Genomic DNA, 25,564 nt, shown 5'->3' with positions numbered 1-25,564 from the left:
ACCGTACTGAATTTATTGGATTTGACGATCAGTTACTGATTACATGCAGACACTAATAAAACTACCAGGTTACATCAACATACATCACACTAATTCAAGTTAGACATTAAGATTTTCTGGACCTTTGCTTTAATAAATTTTCTCTGACTGGACCTCTTTGAATTTATTTGAACAAAATTGTGCTAAACAGCATATTGGCCCTCTTTTTGAATACAAAAAAACCGCCAAAGACAGAACAGTCTACCAACTTACAGTAATATGAACACTCTGTGTTTAATAAACTCTAATAAAATGTTAAGCACAGATATATTCCCTTCTTTGTTGAATCTGTTTGCTCACGCAAAATGAAATGCGATTAATACAGATTAAAAATGATATGTAATCGTGATTAATCGAAACCACGCCACAGCAACAATGTGATTAATCTGATTAAAAATTGTAATATATATATATATATATATATATATATATATATATATATATATATATATATATATATATATACATATATATATACATACATATATATATATATATACATATATATGTGTATATATATATATATATATATATATATATATATATATATATATATATATATATATATATATATATAGTTCATTATGAATATTTTGCATATTTAAAAACCACAAGTAATAGTCTTTTTCTTTTACATTTACATTTGTGCAAGCAAAACTAACCACGAGCTCTTAGGCTATCATTTATAATCTTTCTGTTTGTTTTATGTCATGTATCTTTGTAGCTAACCTCAAACAGAAGAGTTACCCAAGAGATCAAAAAGGTTAAAATTTGAGCCCAATCAGAGAAAATATGTTCACACCTCTAAAATGTTTACGTCCTTGGAAACATTATTCAAATATTAAAATTATGCTGAAACATTCATTTTGAATGAAGACATACAGCCAAGGCAGTTTACACATTAGGGTTTTCAATACTAAAGAGGGCTTTTTATGTTAATAAGATAGAGGAGCAAACATGGAGGATAAAGAAGCAGCAGATGTTTGCGCTGAGACTTTTTCGTTTTTCCTGCGGAGGGTGAAAACGCAGACGGTCCCTGACATCAAGAGCTGCAAATCCGCCTTTTGTTCTCTCCGTGGATCTGGCCGTGGTCCTGAAATCTACCTCCTCAACTCATGACACACGACCGGGGACGCGATGTAATAATAACCCGTCGGAGTGGCGGGGGGGAAAATGCATCGTTCCCGTTAAAGCGTCGGTAAACGCACAGAGCCGTCTGACAACACGAACACACGCCCTCTGTGAAATCTGGGCAGCATGTAAACAATGAGCCCACATGACAGCAGGCTGCACACACCCGACATGCGCACACGGACACACTTCAAAGGAGTCACGATTTTTGGAAACGCTGCTGCTCAGAGCCATTTCTGGTGGTTCACTGGAGAGCTCTGGGTGCAGATCTGTCCATTAAGTCCTCTATTTCCCCCTAACAGCAGTAGAGCGGCTCCTCGGCTTGTCTCTCGTGTTAAAGCCGCCATCTGCCATCGGCCACTAAATCCTACCCGCCCTCCAACACAACCCCCCACCCCCCTCCCCCCCCCACCCCGAACAGGAGAGGCTTCATCTGGCGTCGATCAGGTACAAATGGATGTTCAGGAGAGTGGGGGGGGGGGGCGTGATTTGTGTCACTGTCACAATGGATGTGCACTTTTTTAAATTTATTTTTATTACAGAATATGACCAACAACGACATCTGGTGACTGAACGCACAGAAACGCAGGAAAACATGTTGGATCTGGAGATTTAAGGGTACTACATTTAAACTTTTACCAAAAAAAACCCTTCAAAGTATCAACCAAATCACCTCCCATTTCATAGTTGGCCATATAAATTCAATTAATGGTTTCAAACTAGTCATGTATTAATGCAAAAGTAGCATTTTACTGTAATAAATGGCAGAAGTGCAGTTTATTTTTACTACTTTGTACACAGTTGGACAGTAGTTCCGTCTCAAACAATGAAAAAGCTCCAGTCTTATGGACTAAAATATAAACATAGAATGCTTCTGTCTTGCTTGTCTCTCTAATAAGAAGGTTTAAGTCGAACGCAATCATTTAAAAATGTTCTTTACAGTGATTTCCATCTAAAAAGGCTGAGATATTTTACAACATTTGTGTATTTTATCATCTGTTTTGAAATCATTATTAAAAATCATGTTGGTAAGTAAGAATTTTTGGGAAAAAAATGCATCAGAATTAAAAAGGATCATGTTTTCTTACGATTAAACCCCTAAAAATAAATTTTCCTAGATTTATTTCCATGAAAATAATCACTTTCTGCCTTAAAATAGCTCCGATGTGACTCTTCCCCTCCTTTAGTTCAGATCTTAAGCACACCAGCTCACCTACAACTTAAACACTCAAATTAAAACCACTCTACGTTACACAATGATACGTTGTGATATGTTTTGTACTTACAAAAAGGCCAGAAGTCTGAATTTCAAGGCTGTCATCGGTACACTACAGCTCAAAGGTGGTAATAATCAGCCAGCATTCTATAATGTGCTTCTCTGACCAAATCTCTTGCTAATTTCAATCACAACGTGTCTTCTAGCATATAAAACCCACCATATGGACATGTTGCCAAGGTAAAAAAATTGATTTTCACTGGTCTTTAATTAATAATTATAGCCTTTAAATGCAACTGGGTGGGAAAAAAGTGATCCCTAAAAAGTTGTGAAGTAAAAGTATAAATGGAAATACAAAAAAAAAAAATGAAATGAAAGTGAACTTAAGAGCAGAAGTTGAGTAAAATGCACTTAGATTATCAACTTGGAAGCTAATTACAGAAATGCTTCCTGGAACACTGAGATATTCCAGGAATAATTCATCAAAGTGAGGAGCTTTGTCTTTTTGTCTTCTCAATTTGGCTGATTTGGACATTTTGATATGAACTGAAGAACTCAGTTGTGAGCTGATGAGAAATTCTAGCCTTAAAAAGCGTCACAATGCATGAAAACTGACCTCATGGAGACACGTTTTCAAACAGCATAAGGCACAAATAAATAAACACACAACAAAACTGTTTTAATTTCATATGAACGACGATACTTTATTTCACAAGAGCACTGATATTGATATTTTTCCATAATGGAATACCCAGGTTTGTTGAAAGCAGTGTGAGGAGAAAGAAAATACAGTTAAATCCATATATAACTGAGGGAGTTTTGACATCCATGGGATGTATTTTGCACACATTTTTATTAAAAGTGGAAAAACTAATGTTTTTTATGTTCATTATGATCATGTCTTTACAAATTCCATCATTATTTATTATGGAAACAATCACTTATTAATAAAAATGACCGGATATCACTAAAATGCCAACTAAATAACCATCTAAATTTAATAACAACCACCTTCTAATTAGCGAAACAATAATAAAATGAGCTGATTCAAAAATTTTTTTGATTGTGTTCTTTTTATTAAGTTGAGATAATCATGACAGACATTTCTTTTTTGGCAATATATCAAATTTTATATGGAAAATAACAAATTGTATCTGTGTCCCAGAAATCACTTTCAACTAAGTTCCCCATTACAAAAACACCTCTCAAGGAAGTGTGTTAATTCCAGATCACATGACCTGCTCCACATGATGTCATTTCCTCCTGAAGAAAAGACTGGCCAGACTCCAAGGCTTTCTGAGTTATTTAATATAAAGTAGTCAACAGGTTTACTACAATATCTTTATAAACAACTTTCAATTTCAATTTTAATCAATTGTATATATAATATTTAGAAGAATCTTTCTGTAATGATTTTTATTTAACTAATAGGCTGGAAATGACTAAAATAAATGACAAAAGATGGTAAGACTGTGTCAGAGATGCACTCTGGTCCTCAGTCAGCCAACATCTTGATACTCGTTAAACCATTTCTCCACACGTTCAGCCAAGTTCCTCTGCAGACGTCTGACATTGCCCTCCTGAATCTTCATATCCTTTTTTCACATTGCAGTTCATTTATTTCCACCGCCAATGTATGATAATGCCACCACCATGCTTGACTGTGCTCCTCTTTTGGAATGCTTCTCCTTTCTTTCACAAAACCATATCCTTCTGTCCAAACAACTCTATTTTCATCACGTCTGACCACAGAATTAATTAATAAAAATGGCTTTCTTTCTCCAGGTGAGCAGTTGTGAGTCCTCTTTGGAAAACATCCACAGAGACCATGATATTTGTCATGACATGTTGCTACCGGAACTGCTCCGACTCACCAGGATGGCCTCAGTGGTGATCCTTCGGGGTTTTCCTCGATCCATTTGCCAGCACATGGCTCCCTTTGGCTTAACACCACCCCCTCCGAGATCTTTCACCACGGAACTCCATGTACTTTTAGATTTTAATTTGCACAGCAGCCACTGACACTTAAAAACACTTGGATTTAGCTTCGGATTTAGACAATAGATCTTCACTAAGCTCTTCGGTTTTAGCCATGACTCGCAACTGGCAAGTAACTGAGCAGATAACCACTGCATAAGCTCTTCTCAGTTTATAGTGTATTAAATGCTCCGGAGCATGTTGGAACAAGGGCTATGAATAACTTTTTGTGGCATTTTCAGTAAAAGTATACAAAATACATGTTTAACACAAAATCTCACCATCTTTAATCACTTGTTTATGCAATTTCCCACCAGAAGAACCCTACTGGCCAAATATAAATCACTATAAATCAAAATATGGCATGTATATGAGTAAATGTAAGTCTTAAATGCATGTTAATCCTGGCTGTACTTACTCACACGGGCCTCTTTGTGGAACCTTCTAGTCCTCCTGTGTTCTCCTCTCAAACCCACAACTGAGCACAGACACACATAGAGAAAAGAGAGAGACATTCTCAGCATTTTTTTTTTAAATTTTTCCCCTCCCCGCCCAGTCCGCATCGATTGTTTTGATTTCCTGCAGGTGGCACTTAGTTTTCTGATGTATTAAACTGCGAGCTTACTCAGCTGCTGCGGCGCACAGCATCCATAACGGACCATGAAGAGCCATCAGTGGGAGCTGCGCGGGATTCAAAGAGGAGAAGCCACCACAGCATCAACCCCCCACCTCCATCAGTTAACATGTTGGAGGGGGGGGAAAGGTTTCCATCACATCAAAGTGCAGCCGTGGATCCCTGAGGATGAAAAACAGGAGCAGAGGAGGGAGGGGATGAAACGAGAAATGGGTTAGAATTCAAAAGAGAGAGAGAAAAAAACATGTCAATAAATATGATTTCTCACTTTTTTTTAAAACGCACAATTCGCACGTCAGGTTTGTGCGTAAAAACGCGCATTGACGCCAAATGTGAAAACGTCCAGAATATAAAGGAAGACAAATGTTACATAATTTAGTTATTTAATTTTTCGTGTTTGTGTAGCTGCTGTTCCTCTGACAAAAGCAGCAGCATAATAAAGTGAAAGATCTGCTGACATCTGGCGACGGTCGCGACGCCTCGACGTTTTTGTCTTTTACGCACGAAAATACCGAATAAACTTCTCCCTTTCTTTTATTCGTTTCATGTAACGCAGCTTTGTTCTGTGCAGATACGTGAGGAACAGGATCAAAACGTTAAATTCTCGTTAAAATCGATACTAATTCCCCCTCCTCTAAAACACCACCGCGTTAATTAAAGCCGAGCTGAGTGAAGGGGGCATTAATCGAAGCGCATTTGGATCGAAAAGTTTGGATAAAAAAAACATTCATGTTTACTGTCTGTTTCTGCACCATTAGGAATAAATTCAAGTTTTAAAAAGACTACAATGGGTTTAAGATTCACGTGGCACCACTGGGTCAATGTGATGGTTTAATTATTGCAGTAACTAAAACATTTTCCCTTTTTTCTTTTGTTACAGGTGAATTAGTGAAGTAGGAGCGTTTTCTAACCGCCTTATCAATCCCACTGATTACTAATTTGTCTCTCTAACCGGTTCCCTCTGTGCAGTCGGTTTGGCCTCAAATCAATTTGGCCCTTTTTCCATTAAATCTGTCTGAGTCAGAATGTCTTACACCTGCCACAGGGGATCGAAACATCTATTTTTACAAAGAGGACTAATGAATCCTTTACTCTAAATGTGTTTATCACACCAGCAGCTTAACTCCAGACAGCAGTGTTTCACACGAAAGCCTCACATAAACACATCTGACAGACTTTTAACTGCTATAAGGAGCAATTTATACTTTTAAGAAGGTAAACTGCAATAAAAACTTTCAAGAGCTCAACCGGTACGAAATATAGTCAGTGGAAAATGAAGACTAATGGGCTCCATGTCTATCAGTTCTACTAATTTAGCTTCATTTCCATCCCAAATTGATGCTTTGTCCCACTATTATTGTACTAGTAAAAACTACTCTAAGTAACCTATACAGACTATTAGGATCAGCTGGATTGACTGAGACTGAGTGAAAGTCTGAGATTAAACAACAAACTACACAAAAGCACTGATGTTTAAGAGAAATGTGCACACAGGTTGAAGTTTGCAACCTTAGTGTGGACATTACTACATTAAATGGATTTCTTCATCATAAACGTAAAGTTAAAATGCAGATTTTTTTGGTCACTCGGTATTTAGAGGATTTTAAATATTATTTTTAAGGATTTTAAATCAACTTGAGGGAAAAAAAACATTTTTTACCCCAAAAAAACAACACATTCTATTCAGCTACTTACTATTTAAATCCTATAAATACGCCCAAGTTGCTGTTTTCTATTAGTTGAGCATAAAATTACTTTATCTGGAATAACGTGGTAAGATGATAAAATCTATTTTATTCCCTAATTAGAACTAATACTTTTAAGGATAACTTATTATTAAAACAGATTACAAAACATACTTTTACAAAAATGCCCTAAATTCTGCAGTGTGCTTTGTCTTTTTAGTGGCACCAGTTTGCTAATTTCTCTGCTAATCACCAGAAGTCCTATTTTTTCACTCACAAGTGATGCAGAGATAATAGTTCAGGACAGTGGTCACAGGGTGGGAAGAAAACAACAACACATTTTTCAAACTCAGATCTTTATTAGTCAGTACAAATAAACGAAACTGATGACCATCTTCATCCCCTCCAAGAAACGCACCTCTTCTGTGTCGGTCTCGGAGGCTGAAAAAAATATAACTCACACCTTTCTTTCTTCTTTCTTTCTCTCTCTTTGTTTAAACTTGTGACGTTTTCCTTCAAGGAACTAAACGAGACGTGGAACTACCGCCGAAGGGTTCTTGCGCACTAGTGGAGGAAGCGTTCCTTCACAGACAGAACATTCGGAACACTGAAAAATAATTCCCCAAATATGCCTGCGTGTGTTTGTGGAAGAAACCAAAATTCCCTGACATTACACTCAGCTTGTCACTCCCAAAGTGACATTTAAATTGATGTTTTACCAAAACCTACTGGAAGCTGCTGATATGGGAAGAGGAGCAGTTAAAATCGCTCACCGAAAAACTAAATGACAGCAGAAACATTGCACCGACGACATTCTTCTGTTTCTTTCTTAGCAAAAATAAGTATCATCGGGTTGGAAAAAAATGCTGAACTTTTTCTGACTAGTCGACTTACACTTGACTGCATGCGCACACGCACACCATGCACACACTCTGACCTATATCAAACTGACGCTCAATTACATATTTAATGCAATGCTTCATACTGGAAGCACATAATACAAAAAGTGAATTATATATATCCACCTCTTATTTTCTTTAATCTTCTTTCTTCACTCTTCAGTCCAGCAGCCCTCTCAGAGCCTCCGCCTGCTTTATGTCTCTTGCTGTTGTCTCTCAACCCTCTGCACATCCTCTATTCTTCGCCATTTATAGTTTTCTTCTGGTAGCCGGTTAATTAATTCCTCTTCGGTATAACTTTGTCTTCTGACGCCCACCTCGTTATTTGAACTTTTATCCACCCACGTTCTCTTCAGCTTTTCAGAAATCTCTCACAGCAGCATGCGGACCTCAACAACAACCTGCCTCTTTCCTCCTGACATTAAAGAGGTCAACGCTACATGTCCAGTCAGTCAGTCAGTACCGTGGGGGCAGAAAGGGTCTTTTTGGGGGGAACATTGGACCCCCTCCTCTTGGACCAGGACCAGGACCTGGACCAGGACCAGGACCTGGACCAAGACCTGGACGCTTGCCTCTTATCATCGGGTTGGGGCCGTGGAAACGAGGAAACGGCGGTCGCGGTGGCCCTCTGGGGTGTGGGTGGTGTGCAGGGTGGGGAGGCCGATGTGGAGGCCGCATACCAGGATGACGGATTTCATGACGTGGTGGTGGGGGTCTCCTTGGAGTGTAGTGTGGAGGAGGGGGGCTGTGCCGCTGGGCAAAGTAAGGGTCCTCAGAGGGTGAGCATGGAGGAGTGAGGCGTCCTCGGACCATGGGGTAGTGGTGAGGAGGACTACCTGGTCTGTAATATGAATCATCTTGGTGGTGGTAGGGATTGCCTTGGCGGAAAGGGGCATCATGTGGGCGGAGCTCATCGTGGTCGTCCTGGTAACGCAGGTCATCTGGGTGAGGGTGTAAATCCTCAGGGTGCCGTGGCCGATGCTGGTCGATGTCATACGGCCGATCAGCGGGATGAAGTGATGACTTGTGTTGGTGGTCGTGGACGACCATCCCGCTGATGACGCTGTCAACTCTGCCCCCAAACACCGGTCCTGCTTCAGCACTGGGACCTGGCTGCTGACGCTCAGGAGGAACCATCACACTGCTGATGGAGGAAGGAGGGCCGTCAAAAAGATGAGGAGGGGGAGGTAACCTTGGGACAGGAGGAAGGTTGTTTCTAAAGAAGGCAGGGGATGTAGAAGAACCGTGCTCGGTCACAAACTCCTGAGGTTCCTGAGTTTGCTCGGTTTGGTATGGATAAAGTCCTGATGTCTTGTTTTCTACAGCCCCTCCAGGCACTGTCACATTGTAGCCGCTGGGCTGCTGAGAGCTCCCCTCTGGGTAAGTGTCACCGTACCAGCTCCTTTCACTCGCCCCCTGAAAGCCCTCAACTGTCTGTGCGCTACTGGCACTGCCTGGGGCTCTTTCTCCAGGCACTGGCCCCCCGGTTTGTGAAGATATCTGCTGGTAATGCGCAACTGGTGCAGTGATTCTGTGCTCTGACATCTCCTGTTTGCTGTACGGACGCGGCTGGTAGATCTGCCCATTCTGAGCCACGCCTGGCTGCAATTGAACTTGCTGCTGCGGATTGTTGGCGTTCTGCTGGGTGTTATTCTGGTATGCAATAGGAGCTGTTTTAGGCGCAGTTTTACCTACAGATGACGAGTTTGTGTTGGAAGCGAATGGGAACACTGCTGGTTTGTCCATGATCTCATCTTGAGTTGGGGTGCCTCCTCCCTCATCTCGCACAGGGGTCCCACCTTGGGTGTCAGTGCCAGTGGCTGGGCTCAGATTATCTCCTCCCACAGGTGGGTTTGCAGAAAAACCCAGGTCAAATGCACTGAAAGCAGGGTTTCCCTGCAGGAAGCTATGGATCTTAGACTCTAAACTCACAGAGGAGGAAGACGGCTCTGTCTCGGCTGTCAAATCCATGTCTCTGTGAAGAGCCTGGACCAGGGCAGAGGCTGAGTTGGAGGTCTGAGGGGGTTCTCGGGTGCTTGAGCTCTGCTTTGTAGCGGAGGTGAATGAAGAAGGCACAGGTGCAACAAAAGGGAGAGACTGGCTCTGAGAGGGTACTGCTGATGCAGATGTGGATGATGGAGAGGGAGTAATCTTGCCTGTACTGGAGGAGGAGATGTCTGGGGCGACATTTGCAGATGAGCTGCCCAGAAGAGAAGTGATTCCTAAGCGATGGAAGGAAGAAAACACACATGTACTTTAGTCAAGTGTGCTGTTTTCAGTGTACAGTAGGAAGCAAATTTTTTATTTTGAAGTGACGCAAATGACTCACTATTCTCACCTTCAAGGCTACTTTGGCCCTGGACTTTGGACAGAGCACTGAGGAGATCTGCAGGACTCACATCCACCTTGGACAGGAGGTTTACCAGTGAGGTGGCATCTTGTGAGGCCACAGGGGCAGCAGGTGTTGTCTTCACTGAGGACCTGGCAGGAGCAGCTGCAGGAGGACTCTCCACTGACGGCCCTGCAAGACAAACGGGGGCACTTATTTCTATTATAAACTCCCATACAGTAACCGATCACTGAGATAAATGACTGTTATGCAATAAGATGCACTTGGAACTTTTAGAGAAACTACTTCAGGAAGATGCTGGAACTTAAGCTACATTTATATGCAAGAAAAATACTTTGAAGGCAAATTCGAAACCGCATTTATTCACTTGTATATCGCACTGAAATTACGGTTCCAATCACATGTGGCAAAGTTAATTCTGTTCTGTGTCACAACAGACTCAATCATGGCATGTGACATAAGAAAGTCTCTACGTTATATTCCTATACCAATTACAATTTATTTACTTAAATAGAGTTCAATATTATGAAATCTGAAGTAACAAAGAGGCACAAGTGTAACATCAGAACAGTTCAGACTTAACCCTCCTGTTGTCCTCATTTACAGGCACCAAATAATATTGTTTCCTTGTCTGAAAAAAAATCCAAAAATTCTGCAAAAAAAGTACCCAAATTTCTGAAAATTTGCAAAACCTTCAGGAAGAAAATTCCAATTCCTTAAAAGTTTCCCTTCAAAGTTTTATTTAAAAAAAAATCCCCCAAATTTAGCAAGAAAATTCTAGTAAATATTTTCAAAAAATGAGTAAAAATCTTCCAAAAAAATCCTAAAAATATCTAAAGTGATTCCATATATATCAGCAAAACTTCTAAAGTTTTCTTTAAGAACATTCACAAAAAAATTACCAAAATCCAGCGAATTTTGCTGGATTTTGGTTGATTTTTACATTTCTTTTTTTCCACCAAAAAATGTTCAGAGATTTCCCAAAAATGTTGAAAATGTGGACATCAGAAGTTTCACTGTGAAAATATTTTTTTTCTCCCACAATTTCAAACGGGTCAATTTTGCACCACAAGACAACACGAGGGTTAAGTATGCAGAAAGGCCTCCAGCACTCACCTGTGTTCTTCATCACTGAGCCTAAACTGTTGAGGATGGAGCCAGTTTTACTCATTTCAACATTTTCCACGGCTGCTGTAGGAGCGGCTACGGGGAGCGTGACCTGCGCCGCCGCCGCCACTGATGGCTCACTTTTTGCAGGGACTGCAGTGGACATCTCTGAGTCAGGGACGGATTTAATCTGCTCCTCAACTGAGGACAAAAATATGGCAGTGAAAGCAGTGAGAGAGAAAGTCTGGATGTGCAAGCAGTCTATGAAATGACACATTGTTTTAGGTCACACAGTTACACTTTCATTGGTTTTCTATAATACAGTCTTACATAAGAGACTTTCTTCTAAAAGCATCAGTGACTTGTAAAGTTCGGTTTACTGTATAGTTGTCACAGCAGGTTTCTACAGTGAATTTTAAATAAAACACTGACATAACAGGTGTTAGATTTCACAGTGCTAGACAGATGCTTCATATGTGATAACAATGCAATCACCTAAGCAACTGCATTCACACTCTCTCACCTCTGTGTGACAGAGTGAGGGTGGGCTATGGAAATAATTATAGAACTAGAGATGAACTCTGGTGACTGATATTTTTCTCATTACATTACTTTATATTACTTTGTGAAGCAGCTGAATTCTTGTAAGATCATTAGGTCACTTGAAAATTACTGTTGACTTGTGGCAAATCCACAGCTGATCGCACGAATCAGTGCCTTTGGAGGAACTACTGGCAGCTATGGGCATGTTGTAGACGTGAGTAACGGCTAATTCATGCTTTTGCAGTGGACTGTAGAGGCGGCTCGGCTCATACTACAATCGTGCCATGCAGGTCTGCTATGTGGCTGGTTGCATTTTGCCTCGTAGGAAAGCATGCACAAATCAAAGCACCTCCAAAGTCCAGCAACGGCTACTTCAATTACAACTCTGTTAATGATAAATTACAAAAGGCGTGGACGACGACGATGCATCCATATACAGTCTGTCCTCATACCAAACATTTGTTTTAGGCAACACTTGTTTTCACGGCACTACACAATCTGTGATCCTATTTTGTGGTCACAGATTTTGGGCTACATATACCCATATGGACTTGGGTGACTGATAAAATTCATGCCACGTGCACCCTTGCTGACACATATGTGCACGTGGAAAGCATGAATTGGCCTTTAGCCTTGAACAGAGATTGACAGACAGATGGTTCATCCAATCTGTCAAATATTTTGTCAAAGTGCCAGTCTTTTTTGCAACAGTTTGTCAGCCAAAATCGAGGAGAAACACCAGAAGAAGACAAAAGGATGATTGTTGAATTTAATATTATCCCCATGATTAACAAATTAATTTCAAATAAACAACACGTGCTCAATACCACCCAATGCCGTGGTTTGTTTTAATCTCACTCTGCTCCATTCTTAAAACCCCAGCATGTTGGCACAACTAAGCGCTAGTGTCGACTTAAAATTACGCTTTATTCAGGCAAATTGTTTGTCTCATTGGTTAGGGAAAATCAAATCCCTGCTTCCTTGGAAATCAGTTAGAATAGAGGGAATGTCAGACTGACGATGGAAACGGAGTCTGTCTGATATCAGGCAAGCTACTCCCTGAAGTACAACAACAAATCAATGCTAATAGTCTTATCAACTTTCCATGAAAAAACTCAATAGGTTGAAATCTCATCATCCTCGATCATTATCCATATTATGCAGTTTTACGGCCAACTTTTTATCTAAATATATATAAATGTATTATTATTATTATTTATATAAATATAAATACTTGGCTTCTTGAAATGTAGATGATATGGTGGGTGCTTGTACTCTGGCTACAAGATATTTAAATGATGGTAAAAATGTTTTTCTTTATATAAAAGACAAGATAATACAAAACATTCCAAACAATTACAGACCTGTGTGAACACTGTGATATTTTAGGAGTTGTGTGTGATTTTCTGCATCATTTCAGGTGTGTTGGTCATTTTTATTTTTTGAAACACATTTTAGAAGAATAATCATGAATGTCTTTTAATATCCCACTTAAAAATAGTCACTGAGCCCAAATCACTATCCCACTCCTTACCTATGATGCCACCGCTGTCCATTTCTTCCTCTGAGAGCTCCATGTCCTCCACTTGGCGATTGTCGTTCTCCCCGAGAACGTCTGCGTCTCTGGGGGATCCTCCAGGTGAGGACAGTGGGCTCGGGGCTGGCGGCTCGGCCTCATCATCCATAGCAGAGCCATCGAGGTCTGGATCGGGATGGGCCATGTCCAGACCGTGGAAAGGAGACTCTGAGCCTGTAGGAGACGGTGCGTCTGCAGAGGGTGAGGGGATGGGCGAATCGTCCAGGTCTGGTAAGGTGGCCTTCAGGGAGTCCAGCTTACGCTTGAGGTGGGACACTCGGTTCGCAAAAGTTTGGTAGGCCTTGAGAGGAGATGTAAGGCAGTTTTAATAAACGAAACGTTAAAAAACAAACACAGACTACAAGTCCAACCACAGACTGGTAACATTTATTATTTTTTTCTTATGTGTTACTTAAGTTAAAGTCCATGTAAAGGAAACTCAGAGATTTGTTTGTAAACACATTATACAGGTCAGAAAATATTGGCTTAATGGCTGCGAACTATGTAGCACTTAATTGTTGAGCTGCTCCATTTAACTGTTTTTCATAATTTTAGCGTAAAGGATTTTCTGGGCAGCCCAGAAATCATTTCTCCATGAAGCACTGAAGCCTCCCTGTAACGCCAACATCATAAAAGCTGGAGTGCATAAGCATCAGTGGCTCTCTCCTCCTACTACAGCCTACAGTTTGCTCAACAGCAACTGCATCTGCTCTGGATGCCAGAATTTTTCAAAACGGCTCAGATTCTTTATTAAAAATTTCTCAGATTGATGAGATGAAGAAGAGGTGGATTGATGGAGGGCTGAAGATCACTACAAACACCTCCTTCTGAAGCAATTATTTTACACCTGGTAACTGCACAGACTTTATTCAGAGACAAGGGAGATTTACAGATAATCTGCTGCTGGTTAATGGACCTGACCCGGCTACTTCCCCCTTCCTGTTGACATGTGGTTCCTTTATCAGCAGTACCTGTCCACCAATGACTGGAAGTTGCCTGGTGTGTTTAGTTTATTACAGCCGGTAACTCATTCCACAGCTGCAAACTGACAACAATATCCCGTGACTTTTCCATCTAACCAGAAAACAATTTGGTGAACATGAACTCAACTTTGCTTTGTATGGCTAATACGATTTTATACTCATTGCAAATTCTCATTCAAATTTGGCTGGATGATCAAAAACACAGTTTTCTTTGGTTGGAACATGTATCTGTTACTGCTTTACGTGGACATTAAAATAAAGTTTATCTATGTTTATAAGGTCTGTACACTGGTATTATAAAGTATATTTTATACTGAGCATCTTTATACATGCTTTACATAAACAAAATTTCTGCTCATACTGTAATAAAACAGAAACAAGAGTCGACACAAGTTGTCTTGCTTTGTGTCTTCATATAGTAAATACTGGTTCAAGGTGGTTCTCCATGCTATGGGCAAATACAGCGGCTCAAAAATGAGATCCTCCCTAGTTAAAATGTGACGTGAGGGTTGCGTATTATCCTACTTGACCTGTATAGAACCACAGGTAGCTTCCATTTTAAGGTTTAGAACCAAAATATGAACAATTCAACCTGACTATAAGCACCTCTGTCACTTACATTAGCAACAATCTTGACCTCCTTGTACTGCATCTCATAGAAGATGTCTGCGTTGCTCAGTGCCTCCATCAGTGGAGGTCCTGTTTTGCTTTGTTTGTCGAAGAACTTTACAAACTCCTGCAGTTGTGTGCTTCCTTCCTCAAAGTCCTTGGAGAACTTTTTTCCTCCCGCTTTATCTGCAAGAACCAAGTAAGTAGAGGTGAATTTGGAGGGATTGTGAGACATAGAAAGAAACACAGGCAGCAGAAACTTTGGCAACATCCATCTGTGTATTGCATTAGGCTGAGACAGTATGGCAGTGAAAGGCAACTCAAACAAGCACCTTTGAGTTTCTTCAGGGCATCAGAACTGCAGATGTCAACCCTCATAGCTGCCAGCTGTTTTTCTCTGAGGTCGACCTCCTCCAGAGATCTCTTGTACTTGGACAGTTGGTCTATGAGTGCCTGGGGCTAAAGCAGAGGGAGCAGTCAGTCATAACATCAGAGCAATGCGATATTTAGGTGAAGGACAAAAACAGGACGATTCTGTGCTTGTAAAATGGCAATGCTGCAGTTCAGCGGGTTTATTTTAACTCAAAACATCGTACTTACCACAAATTCAGCAACAATCTTGGACCGCAGATCTGCTTTAGACTCAACTGGAGCTTTAAAAAAAAAAAGAAAGAAAAAGACAGAATGAAAGGGAAGCATACGAAACATTTAATGTTTGGTAATAGAAACAGAACGAAATAAAAATACAGCAGCATTTAGGAAAAAAATAGACGCTAACAGAACCACACATCATAATAAATGACGTCAAGTTTAATGTTAAGATGAAATATTAATCGAAATGTCAAAAGGAATAATCAACACGCTTACTTTTTTGCTCCATGGGCGTCTCAGGAGGAGACTCCTCTTTCACTAAAGTAGTCCTAAGATCAGAAATGAGCGTCCCTGAGTACACAGCCCTCTCCTCCCAGATGGATAGGATCCTCTCCACTGATTTAATCACCTTGGGGTCACCTTCATAGCTGGAGATAACAGAATAAGAACAGGGGACACTAGACATGTGTGCTCTTTGGTATAATGGCACCTGCTTTATTTATGTGCAAGGCATGTCTTTGCTTGAATAGAATGAATGGAAGGACCAATGAAGGAGAAGGGAGGAAAAAAAAAGGCAGACATGAAGGGCAGGAACATACACAATATATCACTGCAAATGATGTACAGCAAATTAGGATGATTTCACCGTCTCCTCTGTAAAATCATATCCATAGAAATGACTTACTTGACCAGCAAGAAAGCATCTGGAAGCACCTCTGCGAATGCCGTGCGGTAAACGATGGCGTTTTTCCTTTTACAGTTCTGAATGACGTCGTTGGCTAGGTACAACAGGTTGAGTCTGTGTGCGGCATCAGCTGTTAGAGGACAGAAAGATAGTAAAGCTGAGTCCAAATAACCCGAGAAGATGCTCATTTTTAAAATATCTGTCAACATCAGTAGCACTTCAGTCACTTTAACCGATAAATTAAACTTTTCTACTAAAGGTCAGTCTGAAAAGGATCCATGCATGACTACGTTACACAAAATATTAATTTTGCAATGATATTTAAATCTCAATACTTTTTAAGCTGTACATGTAAAATGTTTATTTTTAGTTAACAAATTAGAAAAACAATTCATAAGACTGAACTAAATGGCACATAAATATCTAACAGGTGCCATTCATTAATAATTAACATCACAACTGATTAAGCCTCAGTCATTAAACTGGTTTCGTTAGAGACCCAGACAGCAAGTCATGTAAAGACAGCATGCAGTCAGTGGCTATAAATGGTATTTCAGCAACAGTAGACTACAAACATGACATTAAACCATCATCACAATCTTTTTCAGATACGTTTATGTGATCAAAACAGAGAGCTTTCAAACTATCAGCCTATTTATAGTTTATACACACACAGAGTATCATTTAATGAATTTGATACCGGTGCCCAAATGATACCAATTTCTGGGAAAGACACCAAATCAATATTTTCAGTCCCACTCGAGTAGACACGGTGCCATGCTTCCCAGAAAACCCTTTCTTTGGTTCACCAAATGAGGCTAATGCACATATCTCAGAAAAAATTAGCAAGGAAGACTAAAAACCAAAGCAAACATTGTCGCCAACTTGGGTCGTGACAATTCTAGAAACAGTGCTGCAGACGTATAATTTCATCAGTACTTTAAGAGACAACAAACAGCAACACAGATGCAAAGTAACTCGTTTAACGGATTCAGTCTATGAAATGTGTGCGCTGCAATACAAGACTTTTGAAAAGAAGCAGAAGGACAGCAAACTGATTACCCTGAGGGCCAGTTCATATCAAAGAATTTTGAGCATCAATTCAAATATATTCTTCGAATGCAACTAGGTTCAATTCTGCCATTTAATTTCCACTGAAAGACAAACAGCTGGAAACAGACAAGTGTACACTGACTTGCTATAATTCTCCAGGTAACAAATGAAAGTTTTTACTCAAAGCTCTAACGTCACAATTGCTGCCTGCTAAACACCATCACCAGGAAAGTATTTACGTTGAAATTCACACAATGCAAACACCAAAATGCAAAGTGTCGCATTTTGGTGTTCTATTAAAAACCTACTCGAAAGTTCTGTGATCTTCCTGAAAGATAATTTATAACACACGACTAAAAACACAAATAGCAACTGTGAGAAGCGTGAGCCAAGAATCCTGAGTTTCGACAAATTTAACCACCGTCATCAAACACGGGAGCAAAGCCGAAGTACACCAGAAGTCAATAATAACACTCCTAATCTCTTCAGACATGACAAATGAAAACAATGTAGAAATGGTTTTGGAAAATCACACTTGCAACATTTCAAGAACGCAAAATTCATTTAGTACATGTAAAAACAGAAGGTTTCTTGTATTCATCACAACACATGCAAGTGTTGTCGAAAGAGCAACTGTTAAAATAATGTGAATTTCATTTTAAAACCAACGCCGCTATTCAAAAACATGGAGGCATGTAGAATAAACCTTTCTAAACAAAACTATTGCAAACACATCAAATAAAAAAGATCACTACTGGAACCATGAGCTGACAACTGGCAAGAAATGAAATATCTGAAGACTATCACCAAAGCATTAATGAATCCTATTAAATGATGGTTGTTATGGATTTATCTGTCAGCTGTCTATTCCAACTGTTTTGTCTAAAAAGTAAAGAAAAATAGCCATAAATTTCCCAGAGACAAAGTGGGCATCTGGAAATTATTTGTCTATTCAAAAATATTTCATTTACAGTGATATAAAAGAGATAAAACCAGCACTGCCTAACATTTTGAGTGGCAGGAAAAAACAAAAGTTAAGCAGGTGGTCACGTTAAATGAATTTGACAGATATATCTTCTACCAAATTTATCATTCCAGCATTTAAGACTTGTAAACATCTGAGCTTGACATTGATTATTCCTTTATCCCAGCACCACTTAAATCCCACTATTAACTGACCTTAAAACACATGTACAAACAACTCAAGTTTGCAGGTTACTTATTGTCAGATATTGTGACAAAAGCTCAAACAATATTTAAACAGGTGCCTCAAGGCCAACAGGAGGACAACACCATACTGCAAAAACAGACTGAGAAGCACAACGCACTGCTGTTAAGAAACACACACACTTAACAAGTCCTGCTATCCCGCTCAGTAAAAGAGCAACGATAAACTTTACGATCAGTCCTTACAATCATGCCTTGCTCAGTGCTCTCACACACACTCAGACGCACACACAGCAGAGACAACAACAATCGCTAAGTGCAAATAGAAGTCATACAAGATAAAGACTCATCAATCAATAGGCTGCAATGCAATTCATCATCCCTGTTTCAAATGATGAATTTATTTTGACTTCAGGACAGCCATGCTCTCAGGCTCAGCTAAGTACAAACACTAACCTGGTTAGGGGCTCTAAGTGAAGATTTGTTCTGCCCCTGTAGCCTCCAAAGTCCACATAAAGCCCCTCTCTGATCATTGATTTAACCTCTGCAAAGTTATCTCTTTTTATAGAAGTTACACATTTAATGCTCTCCTGACTTTCTGCCTTAAAATGACTCAGATTTAACTCTAGAATGTTCAGATTTATGAAGTCCCTGTCTGTGTCTCCACACATCCCTTTTCAACTATGTTTCAAAGAGAAATACAGCAGTCCATCGTCTATTTTTTAATGTTTTATTTTTATTATATTGTTTTTCATTTTTCAGGCTAGAAAATGCTTATTTTACCACAAAAATAATTAACATAATATAGATCACAGAGCCGGTCGCTATGACTGAACTGTTGTGCTGCAATGCACCATGGAAGTTGTGGGTTTAAATGTCATTATTTTGGTTTATGTTAGTGTTATAGTGCTATTAGTGTCTGCGTTTTTGTGGTTTAGACAGCCTAGCTAGTTTGGCTAATGTTGTCAGGACCGTGAGTGTGAAGTGTGTTTCATGACTTCCTGCCACATTTTCTTTGGTGCTGCTCTCTGTGTATCAAAATAAAAGCATCTGCCAGTTACAGAGTGTATAAAAGATAGATATCCTTTCTCCAGTCGCTCTTCAATGCAGTTTGCCACAATAATAAATATTAAAAAATACCTATATATCGCAAAATCCCGCGACTTAGCAAAAAATCCACGATACCAAATGCAATTTAAAAATGCACGAAATGTGAACCACGATATGGCGAGGGACCACTGTATAGTAATTGTTTGGCCAAAAGATTTACATGACAACAATAGGTTGTATAATAAACAATTACAGACTCTACATACTAAGATTAAACAACCTAAACACATTGAAACAATTAAAATTAACAACTAACCAATAGTTGACTATTTACATTGATCACACCTCTCTTGCAGCACCTAGGAGTGGAGCTTGAGTTTTTGGTGGAGTTGAAATAGAGGAGGAAGCCACTCAGTATTCAACAATGGTGTCACACCAGAGCATCCTGAGCTCTACACTGAGACCCTAGAGGTGCAGCACAGAATGCAACAGGAGGTATTTTCTACCATCAAACTGTATAACTCCTTCCCCTGTTGCTGCATCATCAGACACTGAATAATAATATGGATATCAATTTGTAATATTTTCTCAGTTGTACTACCAGTTTGAGTATCATGTGCAATGCTTCAATTTCCTGTGCAATACTTCATTATTAAATTCAACATTTTACCACTTCAGTATCATTGCCAATATTAGTTCTTATTTTTCTTTTCTTGTTTTATTTTAGCTTCCTCAGCTATTTTTATACATAAATAATGTTTTGCCAGTAACTTCACTCATTATGTTGCTTATATACAGCACACACCTATGGCCTAAATCTAAAGATAAATTCATCAGTACAACTGGTAGCTACATTCATGCATGCTCCATAGAAATACCTTACTGTTTTTGTTGCTTTCCTCTCACAATTACCTGTTTACAACTTTTTTAAAAAGTTTTTCTACCTGTACTATAACCGACCTCTAAATTGCAGCAACAAGAAGTAAAAGATTAGATGTATTTCATAATTAATTTATACATGTGACTCATTTGTAAGGTTATATAATTTCCCAGAGGTTTAATGCTTTATTGCATGTTTTTGTAGTTAAACAAATACTAAAGGACAAATTATTGTAAAACAGTAAAATGTTCTGCCTGTAATTCATATCTTTGTTGTTGTAAGCACTAAGGGACCAAAAAATAAGTTATTTTATTATATTGTTTTATTTTTTATATACATATATATATATATTTTTTTTTTTTATTTATTTATTTATTTTTAAATTAATCAACCATCATTTTATTATATTGTTTTATTTTTTATATACATATATATATATATATATATATATATATATATATATATATATATATTTTTTTTTTTTTTTTTTTTTTTTTTTTTAAATTTATTTATTTATTTTTAAAATTAATCAGCCCATTAATTTGTATCAAATTTTTTTTCTTCCAAATATCGGAATCGGCCTCAAAAAATCCATATCGGTCAGGCCCTAGTACTTATATCTTACTGTTATCCTAATAATCACTGCATCTATTCTCATGTTATAGTATTTCTTCTTAGCTACATTTGCCGCAAAAATTTCCTCAGGATTAATAAAGTTCTATCTTATCATGTCTTATATATTATACTTATAACTGGGAGTAATAGTATGTTTTGACGCTACATTGTACATTTTTCTCACATTACTTGCATGCTTTTAGTAAAATCAGTGAGTATTAGTAGTCAAATTAATTTTTACCAGAGGAAATCTTAAAAAATCTTTTGCACAGAGCCGGAGAGATCAACTAGTACGCTTATCTTGTATTACACTGAGTTTACAGTGATTTGATGATACGTTATCTAGAAAAATGTACCTTGTGAGCTTATAATAATAACAAAAGTGTTAAAATCTCTCCAAAATAAGACAACATAATTATATATTAATGCAGGACCCAGCTGGTTCTCTACTGTACTGGAGGGTACTGACAAAGCTGTAAGTAACTAAAGTGTAAAAAAAAAAATAAAATTAATACAAATTGAATTTATGGCTGCTGTTCCCAGGGACTCTTTACCCGGATGGAACTCCTGCCTGCAGGTAACTACAGAAAATTGAGCAGCATTCCCCATTGGAGAGCTCATTGAGAAGAACTATGTGTATATTAGTTTCGAAAATATTTTGTAAAGCCACAAATAGGTCACCTTAACACAGCTGTATGAAACTGCACATTGTGGTTTCTCTCCACTGACAGCACAGTAGGAGCACGTGTTTTAGACTCCACAGTTTTCCGGTGCTCCACGCTAGGACAAACCTACCAAAAGACAATAGATGTGGATATCTTCTACATCCTTCTGAGACCCGGCCCGTTCATTTATGTCCTCTGTAGTGGACATTAGTTTGTGATCAGTATCTTTTGACTCATTTGAGCTACCCTATTAAATCCTGGTGTGCTCCTTAGAGGACATCTCAGCGTTTCCAATCATATCTCATGATAGGGTGGGATGAGGGGAACTTTGTTTTCATGCTGAGGCAAAATGCAGGCCTCTTGACTGCTGAGAGTTTCATTTATGTTCAGTTTGATTTAGTTTCTTAACCCTCCAGTTAGGTTTGTTTCTCAAGAGCAGCAATGATGTTCCTGGGTCAAGTTTAATTATCCAAAAGTGCCAGAAACAAACAAAAAAAAATCACGATAAATATTGCTTATATCTCATTATTAACTCCATTACTAATCATTTCTATCAATATTTAGTGCAGTGGTGTTCTTTATGTCTCACAGATCATGGTTCAATAAGGATAATTCACTTGTTTTTCCATTAAAAAAAACGCATGTTAAAGCTTTTTGAATGTACATTGGAAAGATCTACATATGAAACACAATCGTTTTACATGACATTGATTATTAAAAAAAAATATTTTGCAGTTTTTCTTTTCCTGGAGTTGATAAATTAACACAAAACACCTGTTTTGATCAGGGTGGGTTTGCAAATATGTGAAATGAACCATTTTCATTTCATATATTGATAATACCTATTAAGTCAAGCAGAAGAAGTTTCATACGGAAAAAAATAGCGTTAACAATGTAATTTTTTTTACTTTAAAATGGGTCAATTTGACCTGTAACGTGACAGGAGGGTGAAAGTTTCATTAGAAAATGGATTGACATTCTTGTTTTCCTGTCAGTTTGTTTCGATTTTTTAGTGTGTGTTTGTTGTCTACTACAGTGGACGTGCTGGAAAATCTAAAATAAAAATATTTTTATATTGTGAATTGTTGTTTTAGCTCCAAAAAGGCAAGTATGACTGTGTCTGGTGTATGCTTGTGTTTTTGTTCAGTTTTGTTTTTTTGTTTTGTTTAGTCTTTTTAACTGATCTTATATTTATTTTTACCTTATATTTATTCTTAACTTTTTATAGTATTACCTTTATATCCGCACTGCTACGTACATTGCTGAATGACAATAAAGTTGAAGTTGAAATTACAAAAAAAAAGTTAAATTGAAAGCTCCATTTTCCCCTCGGACCATGTGTATGGTCTCTTTCTATATTATTGTATTTTTAGCCACCGGAAGCGCTGAGGAAGGCAAACGTTTTGTCCAATCGAGTCCAAGCAGCAACCGTTAGTGAAGCAGGGGGTAAATCTACTTACATTTCTTCAAATACTTCATCCAGTGCCGCACGATCAGGCTGTGATACTTCTTGTTCTCGATGCACCAGGTGGACAGCCCTTGGATTGAATCCATGGTGTTGGTCACACTCTGAAACTTCCTGTCTAGCGTAGACTCCAGAGAGCCGCCAGAAGAGGCTCTGTCTCCCGCTGCCATGTCCGCTACACCTCCGGCTGCGATCTACCATTAGCAGTTAGCCGAGGCTAGCACTTAGCTTAGCATGCTAGCTTAACGAAGCACAGACTTCATCGCGTTCAGCCGCCGCTCAGCTTCCACTAAGAGGTTACACAGGATTAAATGCTCGGTTTACCGTTTCTAGTCCCTTTCTTTCTTCACAAGCCACCCACCATTAGCTTCTGTATAATAGCTAACTGTTAGTATCATTGAACATTTTCGGCTAAAACTTAGCGCCTTGCGACATCCTGGAGGTCTGTTTACTCGCTGCTGGTGGGGTGATGAAGAGCACTTCCGCAAACACGACGGGGCTATAGCGCCCCCCAGCGACTCGGAAGGTAACACGTTGTTAGCGCCACCTGCTGCATATACGATGACTGTTCAGTAGCGACAGTAGAGGGAGATATTCTTTTACTTTTACAGTTTTTCTCAGTCGCTTTGGTGCATTTCTCCAATCTTTCTCGACATTTGCAGAACAGTAAGTGCATTTCTCAAAACAATTCGTACAAATAGCATAGCTCCATGGATTACCTACAAAAGCCAGTCTCTTGCTCAAAATCCTTAGTTCATCTCTCAAAACTAAATATCTGTGTCAATGAACATGTCAGTGCCATCAGAATGACCAGTCCTGGTGTCACTGTGTGGGTCAGACAGTCAAACTGCTGAGTCATGTTGTCATTATAACAGTGTTCTCTGGACGGATGTTCTGATGGAAACTATGACTAAAGTTAGATGACAATTATTGTAAATTGTAAGTTACACCTTAGTGTATGTAGGAGATTGATTGCAAGAGACTGGACAAGATTCACATTTACACTTTTACTGTTTGTATTGTAATTCGCTGACAGACCACGTCATTGTGATACAGAAAAGAAAACAGCGCTGCATAGCACAGAAAAAAACAAAAAAGTAGAAATGTGAACATAGGACAATCTCCTGAGGGAAAACTGTACATGCAGTGCTGCAGGAATTCCAGTGCAGTTTTCCTACACCTCCTGATGTTTCTGTCTGTTGGGCCACAAATTCTCATTCACATCACAAATATCTTCTCTTGCGTCTTTGAGCAATTTCAGAAAACCCGAACCCTTCAGACATTTCCTTTTGTTAGAGAAATTCAAGATTCACCTGGGAGCAATTTACCAATTCAGGGCAGATTTAGAAAAAAAAGTCTAATGGAAATGTGACACAATGATGTGAAGATTGAACAAGTAGTTTTGAGAATTTCAATTCTGATCTGAGAAATGAACCAAAGCGAATGAGAAAAACTGTATTATTTGAGTTAAAATAGCAATACAGTATGGAGTACTGAGAGTGTCAAATTACAAAAATAAATCTATAAAAGAATAAGCAGATAAAAGTGGGGGCGAGACATTTTTAAAAGTACAGTAAGATATGTGAACATGTAGTAGTAAAAAATATGCAAGAGTGTATGAAAACAGTGGGGTAGCTTATTTAGTATTAAGAAATATCAAAACAGTAGTTTAATTGAAAAATCTACAACTCCAGGAAGAAAACAAGAAGATTCATGAAGAAATCCAGGAGCTGCAGGCAAAAAAGAAAAAGACAGGATGCTTCGGGTTCCTCAAGAAACAGAAGAAGCCTGAACAGACAGAAGAGGAGGAAGTGAATGAGCAGACGACGACAGAAAAGGACAAAGAACAGAAAGACCAAGAAGAGATGGAGGACAAGGGAAAGAAAGGTCGTTTGAACCAGTGGAAGAAGAAGTAAATGTTGGTTGTCAGCTGATCGACAGCCTCCTGTCTTTCCCTGTTCAACCTCCCTGTTTACCCCATCTTTCTACCCTCACCCCCATCTATCATCCCTCTTAAATTAACTTGGGATGTTTCCAAAGCCCTCAAACCATTTTCAGAATGAAGAAGAAGCCTGAACAGACAGAAGAGGAGGAAGTGAATGAGCAGACGACGACAGAAAAGGACAAAGAACAGAAAGACCAAGAAGAGATGGAGGACAAGGGAAAGAAAGGTCGTTTGAACCAGTGGAAGAAGAAGTAAATGTTGGTTGTCAGCTGATCGACAGCCTCCTGTCTTTCCCTGTTCAACCTCCCTGTTTACCCCATCTTTCTACCCTCACCCCCATCTATCATCCCTCTTAAATTAACTTGGGATGTTTCCAAAGCCCTCAAACCATTTTCAGAATGACAAAAAATGACCAAAATGACATCAACCTGTCCAAAAGGACAAACAAATTTGGCCGAAATGACTAAAAATAAGTCAAACATAATTCATAATGACTCAAAAGTTGTGTAAAATAACAGAAACTTGTCCAAAATGACAGAAACTTGTTAAAAATGACAGAAGAATAGTCCAAAATGACTCAAAAGTCATCCAAAATTCTTTGAAAGCTTCTGTCCAGACTAACTCAGTCATCCAAAATGACATAAATTTGCCTAAAATAACTGAAAAAAGTCCAATGTAACTCAAAAGAATGTCAAAATG

General features: G+C 38.8%; 2 protein-coding genes across 5 annotated transcripts in view; both read right to left on the bottom strand.

Moving 5' to 3' along the window:
- Positions 1-7,848, bottom strand: part of celf3a (cugbp, Elav-like family member 3a) — a 49,244-nt gene extending 41,396 nt beyond the window's left edge. For all 4 annotated transcript variants that reach the window (XR_004846127.2, XM_035941653.2, XM_023295576.3 and 1 more), the window contains exons 1-3: positions 7,708-7,848; positions 4,989-5,159; positions 4,782-4,841 (exon numbers count right to left, since the gene is read on the bottom strand). The gene's annotated coding sequence lies outside the window, so the exon portion shown is untranslated. The remainder of the gene's footprint in view (positions 1-4,781; positions 4,842-4,988; positions 5,160-7,707) is intronic.
- Positions 7,022-23,399, bottom strand: rprd2a (regulation of nuclear pre-mRNA domain containing 2a). The gene is made up of 10 exons (XM_055017763.1): positions 22,916-23,399; positions 16,026-16,155; positions 15,617-15,768; positions 15,350-15,402; positions 15,082-15,208; positions 14,760-14,935; positions 13,116-13,458; positions 11,048-11,239; positions 9,911-10,102; positions 7,022-9,803 (listed from the first exon to the last, which is right to left on the bottom strand). The coding sequence occupies exons 1-10, from the start codon at positions 23,088-23,090 to the stop codon at positions 8,038-8,040; spliced, it is 3,306 nt and encodes a 1,101-aa protein (XP_054873738.1). The 5' UTR covers positions 23,091-23,399; the 3' UTR covers positions 7,022-8,037.
- Between the last annotated feature and the right edge of the window lie 2,165 nt (positions 23,400-25,564).

The sequence above is a fragment of the Amphiprion ocellaris genome, chromosome 15 (assembly GCF_022539595.1).
Source record: "Amphiprion ocellaris isolate individual 3 ecotype Okinawa chromosome 15, ASM2253959v1, whole genome shotgun sequence".
In the NCBI taxonomy this organism is placed as follows: domain Eukaryota; kingdom Metazoa; phylum Chordata; class Actinopteri; family Pomacentridae; genus Amphiprion; species Amphiprion ocellaris.
The sequence above is the reverse complement of the archived record's forward strand: the minus strand, read 5'-3'. Positions and strand labels throughout refer to the sequence as shown.

Coding starts and splice junctions, on each gene's coding strand:
- rprd2a (XM_055017763.1), bottom strand. CDS start 23,090: ATGGCAGCGGGAGACAGAGCCTCTTCTGGCGGCTCTCTGGAGTCTACG. Junction 15,209..15,349: donor AGATTGTTGCTGAATTTGTG/GTAAGTACGATG, acceptor CCTCTGCTTTAG/CCCCAGGCACTCATAGACCA. Junction 9,804..9,910: donor TAGCCTTGAAGGTGAGAATA/GTGAGTCATTTG, acceptor TCCATCGCTTAG/GAATCACTTCTCTTCTGGGC.